The 14065-nt window shown below is 30.8% G+C and overlaps 1 protein-coding gene across 2 annotated transcripts; it reads left to right on the forward strand.

Annotated features, from left to right (window-relative positions):
* Window positions 1-11113: 11113 nt before the first annotated feature.
* LOC108995926 lies at window positions 11114-13815 on the forward strand. 2 transcript variants are annotated; one of them, XM_018971602.2, is made up of 6 exons: window positions 11114-11352; window positions 11508-11537; window positions 11640-11744; window positions 12297-12392; window positions 12515-12613; window positions 13181-13815. In XM_018971602.2, exons 3-6 carry the CDS (start codon window positions 11738-11740, stop codon window positions 13447-13449), a joined length of 471 nt encoding a protein of 156 aa, XP_018827147.1. In that variant the 5' UTR covers window positions 11114-11352; window positions 11508-11537; window positions 11640-11737; the 3' UTR covers window positions 13450-13815. The 2 variants fall into 2 exon arrangements, with proteins under 2 accessions (XP_018827147.1, XP_018827145.1); XM_018971600.2 differs by having other exon boundaries at window positions 11508-11523; window positions 13181-13814.
* Window positions 13816-14065: the final 250 nt, after the last annotated feature.

Raw genomic sequence — 14065 nt, forward strand, 5'->3', positions numbered from 1 at the left:
CTTTGCTCAAACTTAGAAAATTAGTATTGGTCTATTATGTACATATATAAAATTATATTCACATAATATAATCTTAAAATCTTCTATATTAACTTATGCATATTCAAATATTTAGCTGTTTATAAACAGTTCTTATTGAAATTTGAATAACTACTATTTATCATACAAATCATATTTTAATTATTATTTATCTCTCCTCCCACTTTCTTTCTCACAATCATTTCTTTCTCTCTCTCTTTCAATAACACAATAAATCTTCACTTGCACATTCATTTTATTATTATAATATATTATATATTTTTTTTCATTTTATTATATTCTTAATATAATATATAAAAAAATTGATTTTAACAAAAAATTAATAATAATAAAATTTTATTATTATTTTATCTCAAATATGCATAAGTCAATATGGAAATTTTGCTTGAATGGCAAAATAGATATGCAAAAGAGGTGATTTTACATATGCATAGATCAATACTAATGCTTAAGGTATTTTCACGTACTTAAGTGAAAATTAAGGGATTTGTGAAAAAATATTTATTTTTAAAATTCTCATATAATCTTTATCTCATTCTTAAATATTATTTAAATATAAATATTTTTATACTAATCATTATAACTTTTTTAAATGAATCATTACAACTTTCTTAAATTTTTTATTAATGCTATAAAAATCGCACAACAAACCAGAAGGAAATAAAGAGGCATTCACAGTTCACTGGAGCGACTTGGGTCTTGTTCGGTTTGGTCTGATACCTCCAAAAGTGATCCAGTGCGGTTATACAGTGTCGGTGCGTATATCCATAGCAGTAAAAGGAAAACAAGTACAGAGAAATAAAAAGAGATGGACACATAAGTTTACGTGTTTCGACATAATGCCTATGTCCACGGGCGTATGGAGAGGAAAAATTTATTATAATATTCTTGTTTACGACTTCATGGTCTCTCATTCCTCACTGCACAATGATAGTTTTAGATACATTTTACTGGAGAAAAATCATTCGCTGAAACTTAATGTTCCAAGGTTGAATGAGAAGTCGAAGAGGAAGAATAAAAACTTAAGAAGAATAAGAAGAATATCCCCAACAGTCGTCCGGAGCCCTCCATTTATCTAATTGTTTTTCTCTCATGCGCCCCTGCAATGATAAGGTCAAGCCTATCTTGCATGTTTGATCGTGCCCTTTGACAGCCCATGCCTCCTATCGTCCCTTTCCCCTGGCAGCCTTGTTGCACGCACATTACCTTCTAACCCCTTGACAGTCTCATGCCTCCTGACCGTTCTGGTCCCCTCTTGTCCTCTAGCTCCTAATCATGTGGATTGAGTCTGGTCTTTAAGCACTGGTGTTTTACCCCCTTCACACTTTCAAATAAAAAATAATTTAATTTTTTCAATTTTCTAAATAAAAATTATATTAAAAAATTATATTATAACAATATTTTAATTTTATGATATTTTTTATTCAACATTTTCTCTCTCTTTTCTCAAAATCTGATAAAACATTACTCGAACTATCTCATTACTATTATTCACAAAATTATCATCTCATCTATCTCCAAGCTTATCCTTAAGCCAATAGAAATCACTGTATACAGCTAATTTACATATTATACATTAGAGAAATAATTTATACAAATCTCAGATAGAGATAAGTCTCACGCAAGCCTTTGCAAAAAAATTGAGCACACTTTCAAAAAGTGTAAAAAAAAACTATTATTTATTAATGAGACTTACTTTTTTACAAAATATTTGTATGAGTTTATCTATTTAAAACTTATACCCATAATTACTCTACACGAATCTTCACCAAATATTATTATCCTCTAATTTTATATTTGAGAATGAAACAAAATCATTAGTTATCGCAACAAAAAAACAAAATATATAAAAGTAGTCCATAAAGTGAGAGTCTTGCTTTATCCAATATATATATATATATATATATATATATATATATATATATACTAGGTCGTGTAAATCATATTTGCCTAATTTGATAAAATAATTATTTTTAAAAAATAGTATATATTTCATAAAAAAGTTTATTTCAATCAATAAATTAAGGCATATAAAAAAATGTGAAATCTAACAAATATTTAAGGGGATTGATAGTTAAGTAGAGTATAATAATTACATGCTTGCATAGATTAGAAGATAAAAATATTAGTTTAAAATATAACATAGTCCAACACATATTTATAACATTGATAATTTTAGCAAAATTGCCTGCGATAAGTTTAATATAAACCCAACAAAAACATTAGTTCAAAATATAACATAGTCCAACACATATTTATAACATCGATAGTTTTAGCAACAAACCCGACAAAAACATTAGTTCAAAATATGAGTCATTTGATGTTTTTACTATTATCCATTATTTTGTGTCATCTTGTACTGCATCAATAGAAATGACATTGAAATTCTTGTGCTGTTGTTGGTTAAGTCGGTTGGGATCTACTAAAAGTTCAATCATCCACTCTTTTTGTGAAATTTGTGCTACAAGATTTTCTATATATGGCAAATGTTCCTGTAAAAGAAATTTTTAATAGCCTTGCATGATTAATAAAAATTGAAAGAATATATATGCTGGAAATTGATGTCTTGTAAATTAAGATAAATCTTTGAATGCAATGTTCTTAATTAAATTGATATGCTTGTTATAAATAAAAACAAAATTGGCATAACAGATCATATATTTTAAGAGATCTTGTTCAGATCTCAGTGTTATTATTATTATTATTTGCTTGATCTTTATTTTTTTTCTTTCACTAATTTTGTTGTGCTTTCATATAGGGTTATTTTGTTTTTCATATATGTGGAGATTATGTTTTTTTTCGATGTTGGAGAATGAAAAACCCTTTTCATTCCTTATAGATTTGAATAGATCTGAAAGAATTTTTTAACTTTTTTTGTTGTAATTGGTCACATTGATGGGATTGGGTTCAATTTCTGAGTTGGGGGTAGTCTGACAGACAATTGTGTTTGTGTAGAGGAGAATGGGATCTCTTACACGCCTGATCAGGTTTTGGTCAGCAACGGGGCCAAGCAGAGCATTCATCAAGCCTTGCTTGCAATTTGTTCCCCCGGAGATGAGATAAAGTACTGCATTATCAGTTTTGTATTGAATATTTTCCATTTTATACATTTTGCTATCTAATTTCTTGAATATACACTTTGGAACAAGATTGCTTTTTGGGAATCTTCACTTTTTTTGTGTTTTAGCCGCCACTTGATTTAGGTTAAATTACTAAAAAGCTACTTGAAAGTACGTTTATACAAACCTACTTATAAAAAAAAAAAAAGTACGTTTATACAAACCTGTTGAAATCTTAGTTCTCCTAAATGTAGATAGCATGACAATTTTGTAGTCTTAATTCCCCTAAATGTAGATAGCTTGACAATTCTGCATTCTGTATTAAACAAGGAAATAACTTGTTTAGGCCGTTCTTTCCAGATCACGTTTATTGGATGCTGAATGGATGTTTTATTTCCTCTCTCAGGCCTAGCTGTTTATAGTGTTGGTTTCTGTAGATTGGTTACTGTGGATTTTTTTCTTCTTTTCCTGATCCTCTGGAAGCTATGGGGTTTTTTCTTCTTTTTTTTTTCTGTTAAGTGTTGGGTTTGAACTAAACCAGTTTGCTCTAACGTATTTTTTTTTTGTATTTCTACAGTAATTTTTGTTTAATTTCTCACTATCTATTGTAAATAAGGTTATTTGTTATAAATAAGGATATTACATATCCTCTTTTGTAGATAGGGCTTTTAGATGCATTTTTCTTATTTTTACTTGTCTGCCAATTTTTTTTTTTTTAAGTGCATTCACAGTTTCTTTTAGGTTATGTATACTTAATATTGTGTTTGGTTTTTTGAACACGGTATAGTGTCCTTAAACACAAGACCAACGAAGCCTATCAAACAGAAAAATAATAAATGAAAAACATAACAAAGAAATACAAAAAATACAAGTTATGATTTTTTTATGGCTTTTCTTTCTCTATTTTTGTATGTTTAGAATACAGTAGTTTTCTCTAACAAAATATCAACAAAGCGAGAAACAAAAAAACAATAAATGAAAAAGGGGGAAAATTAATACAAAATGAAAAAACACTTTACACTTACAAAGATGAGAATCAGAAATGTCCAGTTTTGAAAGTTTTCAATCAACAAGACCTGAAAACAAACCAGTAATCCAAAGAAAATACTATGAACTACAGTAACAATGAACAAAAAAAATGGAAGTAAAAAAATAGTATCCTAAATAACTAACAGAAAATATTACACTAAACAATCATGCACTCACAATGATGAAACATCAGAAAATTTCAGTTTCAGAACTCTGCAGGTAAGAACAGCTTAGAAGAATTGGAAAAGAAATTGAAAAGAAATCATCAGTAAAAATTAGCAGTAAATATTAAAAATCAGTAAAAGGAAAAAAATGGAGGTTAAGAGAAGAGATGGTAAAGAAGCTGAAAATAAAATATCAGTAAATATCATCAGCAAACGTTAAAAATCAGTAAAAGAAAAAAATGGAGTATAAGATCAGAGAAGTAAAAAACACAAAAATGATTTTTTCAGAAAATTACCTGTAGGGAGGAAGAATATCTAGAACCAAACGAAAATAGGATCTCTCCTAAGATGAACACAACACCATCTTTTAAAATATGTTACCTCTCTTCCCAGGCCTCTTATGGAGGCGTACTATCACCAATCAGACTGCTGGAAAGTTACGTAAAAACTGTAAAATCAATCAAATCTGACATCAAATCAAGAGATAAAAGAGAAATCTTCCAAATCAGATAGGGAGAAAAAGTCTTGAAATCAAGCATGTATATATATTTTTTGGTTCGGCACATGTTTTTTTATTCACTCAGTTGTATTTTTTTAAATTAAAATTTTCTGACATACATTTTATTTTATTTTATTTTGTAGGGAATTGCAATTTGAGTATCAGATAAATATTATTTGTCTTGTCAGAAGACTTGACCGAATAAGAGAAAACCATGAACGGGCAGAAGATTTTTTATATCCACTTATTTATAATATTATTTTAAGGTTTTTTTTATTTTTGATTTGTTATTTAAATTTTGATTGATTTTTTTATAATATTTTTTTAATGTTTCATTCTTTTGTGGCGACTTTTTTTACAATATCTATATGCATGCATTAATTCAACCGGTTGACACAAGTGTGGAAAGATACTGACACAATAATTTCTTTTTCTTACTGACACAAGTATGCAGAGATTTCTGATAAAAACAATTTCCTGCTCTTAATTAAAATATGTACTGACCAACAATTTTCTTCATAAATTAAATGATATATTGACACTTATTGGATCGAAAGAAGATAATAAAACAAATTTACACCGACAAAGTAGTTGGAACATTAAAATTACTGACATTTTATACTAACACAATTTATCCATTTTTTTATAATTAAAATAATATATTGATACATCTATGTACTTGACTAAACGGACATTAATTAAACATACACAAAAGAGTATAAAAAGTAGTAAAGTGCTACACACGGACGTCACACAAAAGTTTTACACGGACGGATAAGAATTTACTATTCATTATTGTAGTGGCTCGACAGCCGCTTATATAATAGAGAATAGATATATATTATATACACCAGCAGTTGGGCAATGTGCGAGGCACATTTGCCCGATTGAATGAAAACAAGTTATTTTGTAAAATATAAACATATTTTGTGTTAAAAAAAAAAAACGTAAGATATATATATTATATATATACACCAGCAGTTGGGCAATGTACGAGGCACATTTGCCCGATTGAATGAAAACAAGTTGTTTTGTAAAATATAAACATATTTTGTGTTAAAAAAAAAAACATAATCATAAGCAAAATAAGTGGTATATGAAGAATTTTTTATGAACTCAGTTTCTGCACCTAACAAGTGAAAAGAGATGCGGAGAATTTATGTGATGATGACAATACTTTACTGCATAAATCGAAGCAATCAAACCGAAGAAAAAAAAATGAGAAGTGGTAAAATGCAATTTAAAATTAGCAAAACCAAAGCATAGTCTTGATCACAGAATATAAAATTTTGAATCAATTTTATTAGAGTGCAAAAGAATATGTATCAATAGAGAAAAATACATTATAGTTAGGAAACGAAAAAGAACCCAATCGTAAAATTTTGAGTCAATTCCTCCAAAGTAGCAGTCTATATGTAAAGCCACAAAAACTCATATGGAAATTACAAAAATAAATGTTACAGTAATATGAGTAATATGAAAATTAGAAGATTTTAGATATTCTAGTAATAGTTTTCTTTACAAAATATATGAATTGTAGAATTCAAACATACTACTCAATGACCTAGGGAGCACTAAAAAAATACAATCTTTTATTTCTATATTGTTCTCTCATTTTTCCATTATTAAAGTAAGTTTCTTCTATTTTGAAAACTCCAAAAATATTATATCAAACCCAAATCTTCATGTGTGTTAATAATAAGGTCGATGGTGACCTTATTATTAGTTTAAATAATATTTTACCTTAATTTTTTTTCAGCATTTTTAATTAAGTTAATGTTTACGTATTTTTAAATTAATATTTTAATCTTCTACCGTTAGATCGTTTTGAAGACTCCAAGATGAAGGAACTGAGTTAAATACTCAGACACTCTTCCTTCTCCCCTCTCTCTCTCCTCCCTCAGCTCACGTTGCTCCTCTCCAAGCCGATTCTTCCTCTGTCCAGCCCGGCGCCACCGTGTGCCGGTCAGCTTCACCGCCCCTTCCACCGGCACCACCTCACTCCGGCGAGTCCCCCCACACCGGTCTCCCTCTCTCACGCTCTCTCTTCCTCTCTCTCGGCTGTGCAGAGCCCGAATGGACTTGATGTTGATGAGCTTTATAAATTAAATTTGATAATTTATCTATGATATGATATTTATATGTTAATTATCTATTTTAAATTAATTTAAATCAGTATTTAAATTTTCATTCTTGAATCAAATTTAGAGACTTATGATGAATGGTTGGATTTAAATCTTAAAAACTTTAATATTTTATAAATTAAATTTGATAATTTATTTATGATATTATATTTATATGATATTTATATGTTAATTAATTATTTTGAATTAATTTAAATCAATATTTAAATTTTTATTATTAGATCAAATTTAGAGATTTGTGATGAAGGGCTGGATTTAAATCTCAAAAACTTTAATATTTTATAAATTAAATTTGATAATGTATTTATGATATCATATTTATATATTATTTATTCATTTTAAATTTATTTAATCAGTATTTAAATTTTCATCATTAGATCAAATTTGAAGATTATGATGAACGGCTGGATTTAAATCCAAAAACCTTCATTTTCTCCTCACTTTCTATTTCTCCCTCTCTCTCCTTCCTCTCAACCACGTCCTCGCGTCCTCCCTCTCTCTCTCACGTGATCTCCTCCCTCAAGCAGCCGTGCGCCACCGTGCGGCGTCACCGACCACATCACCGGCTTCCCCTCACGCCGACGATCAAAACCCACTGTTGAAGTCCCTTGGCAGCTCCTCCCTTCCCCGTGCGTCTTCCATTTTCTCTCTCTCACCCGATCTCCTCACTCAAGCAGCCCAACGCCGCCGTGCGCCACTCTGCGGCGTAACCGACCACTTCACCGTCTTTCCCTCATGCTGGTGAGGAAACCCCACCGTCAAAGCCCCTTGGTAGCTCCTCCCTCAGCCGCATGCAACCAACCTGAAATGGGTATAGACGCATAGGTTTCTCCCCGTAGCGCCGTTGTTGGCCACCCCTACGCCACCGCACCACCACCAGCAGCCTCGTCCTTCGCTAACGACCCCTACTCTTCCTCCTTTCCTCCAGCCGAAGCCCCAGCTCCTGCCTTCTCTCTTCACAGATCTGTTGGTTTGTGATTTGTGTGTTGATTTTGTGATTTGTGTGAAAATTTGTTTGATAATTTTGTGATTTTGTGGTGAATTGTGATTTGTTTGGTAATTTTGTGATTTGTGTGGTTATTTGTGGTGAATTTGCAGAGAGGGACGAAGGGGAAATGGTAATTTTAATGTGAGGTAGAGATGGACGTGAGGGGAGGAAGAAAACATAAAATAAATTACTGTTCATCTCATTGTTCATAAGGCGATAGACACTTTTAAGTATAAAGAGATATTTACCATATAAGTGTTTTGATAAGTAAAAAATTGAGTGAAAAGAAGCATTTATACTAGCAACTCCTAAATATGCCAAAACATCAATTAAGTTATTCCCTTGTCTATAGGTATGAATTAATTCAAGATGAAATAAAAAACGGATACATCTCAAAATACTTCCAATGAGGCTTTCTTTTTTGTTAAACCAATTTACAAGAAGGAATTTGTCTCTACTATTAATTCTAAAATCTCCTGCTAATAGCATAATAATAAACCATAATCTTAAAGGATAAAGCTTAGTAAATATGTATTGTCCCATAATCTAGATGACAAGGAAGACTATGGGTGCTACCCAAATTATCACATAGTTTAAATTGTAAATTAAAATTTGTCAATATAATTATAATTATCACATAGTTTTGAAATTTGTTAGAATTGTATTCACAAAAGTGTATTGCTTTTGCCTCATCGACCAACCTTTATATAGGAGGTTAAGACAATACAAGAGTCTTACTTAGTCTCTTAAGCCAACTTTTGTATATAAGAGTCTTATTTTTTATGTTTCATTTAAAAGTTTGGAAAATTTATGATTATAAGATAAAACAAGTTAAAGATTTGAAAATAAAAAATATTTTATATATAAGTGACGTTTGGAAATGAAAATTTGAAAATATCTGTGAATACTCTTGTACACAAATGAGGCCTAAGACTTATGAACCAACCTCTAAACTTAACTATTGATGAAACCTTAGAAGTATTTCTTATGTGTGGTTGGATGGCTGAAATTTGAACGAGTGGTGGAGACATAACATGTAGATTTCATATCATTTAATATTGTTCACCTAAATTCATATGTTGTCCTCCCATCTTTTGCAACTTGATGTTTAACTTGAACATTATTATGAAGATCTTCTTAATATCGAGATTAAGATCTCTCTCTATATATATCTATATAATCCTTGGTGAATGAGATAAAAATATCGACTCAATACGGTTTAGCAAGCCCAGCCCCAAGGAAGGAACTCATCAAAAGGGAAGAGAGAGAAGGAAATTGGGGGACAAAAAATTGAGGAATGGATAGTGTGTAAGGGAAAAAGAGGGGATGTGACATAAATGAAGGATATATGTGACGTAAAAGAGGAGGGGCAGATGATAAAAATAGATCAGACTGAATGAGAAATGGGACTTTGGGACGACTTCAACTTCTTCTTCAGCTTCTCCAACCTGAGGATGAGAGTTCCAAAGAGAAGATTATCACCAGAAAATAGATCTCCGATTTCCAGTGTACAACGAGGATGATAGACTGTAAAATTGTCATATCATAGTGGATTTGCCCTCCAAACGACCAGTGAATGTAGGTCTAGTGTCGAGCCACGTAAATCTATGTGTCTCTATCTCCATTTATTTTTCCTGTATTTATCTTCTATTCACTGATATGAATGTATGTATGGACACTGTACAGCCATACCGGACTGCTGTCGAGGGCTCCAAACCAGGTCGAACAAGATCCGAATCGTCACAGTGGGCTATAAATGACTTTTTCTCCCATTTCGCCTTGTTGTTCTATTTTTCGCTAGTGTAATCTATTGAATGATTTTTTAAAAATTGAAGTATAGGAATTTTGGAATTTATAATTTTGAAACTAGAAATGTGTTATATATGATAAATATAAAAATAGTAAAGAAAAATTATATATCTCGAGTCATAGTGTAGAGAATATCCAGTAAAGTGATTATATAATTTGATTTTAAATATTTAAATAACAAGGATGACATCTTGATAATAGAATAACTTAATAATAAATACTTAAATGTACAAATAATAAATCGGTAATGCTATATACATTTTTGGAGTGTATAATCTCCGCGTATTTCATTTGAAAGAAGGTGGAGATCACCATTAAAAAAATAATTTTTTTATGTATGTCCCAGATTTATCTATTTTTTTAAAAGAAAGTATGCATGAACTGCACACTCAAAAATTACAAATATAATTTATCATAATAAAGACTAAGGGCCTGTTTGGGGTTGTGGTAAGAGTTTTAAAAAGTGCTTAAATAGTCTTAAAAGCTCTTTAATGAAAAAATTAGATTGTTTGTGTTACATATTAAACTACTTTTAATCTCAAATAAGTTAAAAAACACGTTTGAGGAAAATCATCAAATGTATTTTTCAGAATAATGTGGAACGTAATTCAAATTTTAAAAAGACCGTTAATAGACGAAAATACTTATACAACTTTTAGATACTTACAATTTTCAAATTTTAAAAGATACAATCATAATCTTTAAAAATTCAAATAATTGTTATTTATATCACATAAAATATTTTTTTAATTTGTTTCCAAACAAACATAACATGTTTGAAATTGTTTTAAATATATGGTTACCAATTAATAAATAAATTTTTAATATTAAAATTGATCATTTAAGTTATAAGCTATAACTATAAGCTCTAGAACTATAAGTTATATTTTTCACCACAATCTCAAATCTTCACTAAGGTTAGGAAATCTGTTATTTAAAGCTAATTATTAGGACTGAATAAGTTAAGGATAATGATAAGTTTACTACTTCCTGCTACTTATTTATTATTTTCTTTATTTTTTTATTTATTATTTTTTATGTAATAGTTAAGGAAGTAATTATTTATAACATTATATATTTTTTTAAATTTTTTTTAATGATTAAGGATGTTAAAAAATATTTAAAATAAAATAATAAAAAAAATAAAAGTTTCAATAAGTAGTAAATAAAGATTTTTTCAAATAATAATAGGTGGTAAACCTACCATTATCAATAATTTAATGCCTAATCATCTTACCTGCGAAACCTCTTTGCTTTTATTTTTTCGTGCAACCACCAGATCAAACCATATTCTGTCATCAACGGTTGATATCCGACGTCATATCAAATACAAATAGAACTTTCCGTACACCTAGTTCTGTTTCCCACAATCCCTGGTCCGTGTTCTGAAAGGGGCCACCTCGCTGCCATGTTCTGGTCGAGAATCCCTTCTTCTTGGTTTTCAAGCCAAGAAATGGAAATCAATGGCACCTTTCAGTTTTCACGTGGCTGTTACTTCCATTCCAGTCTATCACTTTTCCTCAACTATACATATTGGCTCCTTCGTTATTCACTGGCATTACGTTTATAGAAGCAGAAGGTGGCTCCAGATTTCATTTTCCCAGGAAAAGAAAGCTCAGAAGTGAGTTCCCTCTTATAGCTATCTATGCTTAGTCATTATCGTTACTATTTTTTGTATGGTTCCGATATAGTGTTATTTGATATATTCCATTCCTTCTATTATTGTTGTAAATTTGTGATTATCGAAAATAACACCTCTTGCTTCTGGATTTTCAGGTTATAACATCCAAAAGTGAGTATTTGCATGTGGGGTTTCTATTTCTTGAATCTTCATGATTTCTTTTTGTCTACAAGTTTTTATTTTTCCGGAGATTCCTAACTTTTTCATCTTGTTTTTAAATGTTGAAGTGAATCCAATTGTGAAGGTGAAGGCACAGGATGATCAGTTTTCACCCAGAAATGATACTGGATTATTGCTGTTTTTGAGGACTATTGACACTCTATCCATGCAAGGTAGCTGTGTTGCTCTGCTATATTTTTTATGTTAACATTCGATTATAGGAAGAAAATTTGAGGCCTTCCAATTTTTTTGTCTAGGATATAAGAACTTGTTTCTTTCCTGTTTCTAATTTCACAAAGCTTTATATTTGCTCTGTATCGTGAAATGTGGGAAGTTCTTAATTTGATGAATTTGTTCATTTTTTTTGATCGGGATGAATTTGTTCATTTTAATTAGGTTCACAATGTTGTTTTATTGGTAAGTATAGATTTACAGAACTTTTGGAAGGATATGCAATATTTCCATCTTTTTTCAAGCTTTTCCATCAATCCCCAGACGAGAAGGAAAAAAAAAAAGCTTTTTCAGCAATATTGAGGCTTACATCAGATAATTTTTGTTCAATTGTCTGTTTGATGATGGAAGCTGTTTTAAGAAGAGATTTTTAACCTAAATAATTCCATTTTGATGCAACAATTATATGCTTGGGACAATATTGCCATTGAGCATTACAGATGAAACTTATATCCGTTAGAGAGTAATTGAATCCGTGATTATGTTTTTCACAGCTGAGGACTATCAGAGCCATTCCCCATCACCTGTTGACAGAATCACAAAGGTTCATGTCCCAAACATCCAAACACAATCGAGTCCCATGTCCGAAGGTAGAGTTTTTTCACATTTTAGTAAATAGTTTCATGGGAAGAAGAGTGGAATGGCTAAGATGTCTTACATGTAGTAAGATATGATGATATTTATTGATCAGATACAGCATATTACTTTTCAGGGACAATGAAGAACAATGTCAAACATATTAGTACAAATAGCAAATCAAATGTTAGTGCTAATTCAGTTCTGCGTCCACGGGCGGTCCTATCTAGTCCAGGTAATTTGATCCATATTGTTGTGTGGATGTGTGGATGTGTGTATGCATGTATTCTAATTATACTGACCAAAAACACCCACTTGGTTTTTCAAATTTGAGGGCGGAGTTTAGAAGGTCCAAGGAGTATTTGATTTAACTTCGAGTAATCATGTCAGGCTAAGGAGGTTTTAAAGAACAGACCTGTCTAATGTTTTTGAGGTTGCATTTGCTATAGCATGTCTTAAATTCTTTGGTAGCCAACATTCAAGTCAATGAGGTTTTTTTTTTTGATAAGTCAATGAGGTTTTTTATAGGCCCTTTTCTGTTCAGCTCAACCACTTGCCTGCATGAGTTTTTACTTAGAGAAGTACTATGCACCATCATTTTAACCCTCATCTTTCATACTCCCGATGTGCCATCAAATGATTGGAACACTATTTAAATATTTTATTCATTTGTCAATAATTTGATGTTACATTGGAAAATGTTAAAAGGGTGATAGTTAAAAGGATGATGTATGCACGAGACGCATAATAACCTTCATCGATAGCTTCTTCTGCACCAAAATTGACAGTATTATGTCGTCAGATAATGATGGGATGATTGGAAGCATAAACAAACTAATGGAAGATAGATCTTTGGATCATAGTAAGAAAGAGAAGAAGCCATTGCCAGCCCAAATCAAGACTGTGCATAATCAGGTTAAGGCAGCAGTGTCTCTGAACACAAGAAAAGGCTCCAAAGAGGTTTCAGATAGAAAGAGTGGTATAAAGCAAAGGAAATCAGGTCCTGAACCTGTAACACAAAAACAGAAACCACGTCCCGGAGAAGGAAAATTGAGCCTCAATGCAGTATAAATTTCGAACCTATTCGATTGAATTGTGCTTGTACTTGGCATAATTCTGCAGGTTCAGAAACTTCAGCTATATATCCCAAATGCCTTTTGTTCTCTCCTCTTGATGTTTGGTTTTCAACTTCTCTTGTGCAATGTACATGACTGATCTTGGGGAATATAAGTACTGATAAACTTGCTTTCGAATTGTACTTTGCATCATGGATCCTATCTTTATACGGTATGAGATGCTGTATTAAAGAGAAATACAAGAAGAAAAAGCAGTAACCAATACGGGAGATTTCTTCCATTGTAAGAACTCTATTGTTTTAGATGAGTACATGCAAGCATTAAGATATTAAAATATTAGTAGTTTGAATAATAATACTGTAGGTTTGGAGGGTGAGATAATAATTTTGTATTTTGTTTTAGTGTTTAAAATATTATGTTTTAGTATTATTATTGTATTGGGATTTGAAAAAGTTGAATTGAGATTTGAAAAAATTGAATTGTTTATTATATTTTGTATGAGGATTTGAAAAATGTGTAATGATGAGATGAGATGAAAATTTTGTATCTCATCCCACCCCCAAACCTGCCCTAGTGTGAAAATAAGTGCATGTGGATCCTTATTTTCATTG

The sequence above is a fragment of the Juglans regia genome, chromosome 1, assembly GCF_001411555.2.
Source record: "Juglans regia cultivar Chandler chromosome 1, Walnut 2.0, whole genome shotgun sequence".
Classification (NCBI taxonomy): Eukaryota; Viridiplantae; Streptophyta; class Magnoliopsida; order Fagales; family Juglandaceae; genus Juglans; species Juglans regia.

Coding starts and splice junctions, on each gene's coding strand:
- LOC108995926 (XM_018971600.2), top strand. Junction 11,745..12,296: donor TGACACTCTATCCATGCAAG/GTAGCTGTGTTG, acceptor TGTTTTTCACAG/CTGAGGACTATCAGAGCCAT. Junction 12,393..12,514: donor ATCGAGTCCCATGTCCGAAG/GTAGAGTTTTTT, acceptor ATTACTTTTCAG/GGACAATGAAGAACAATGTC.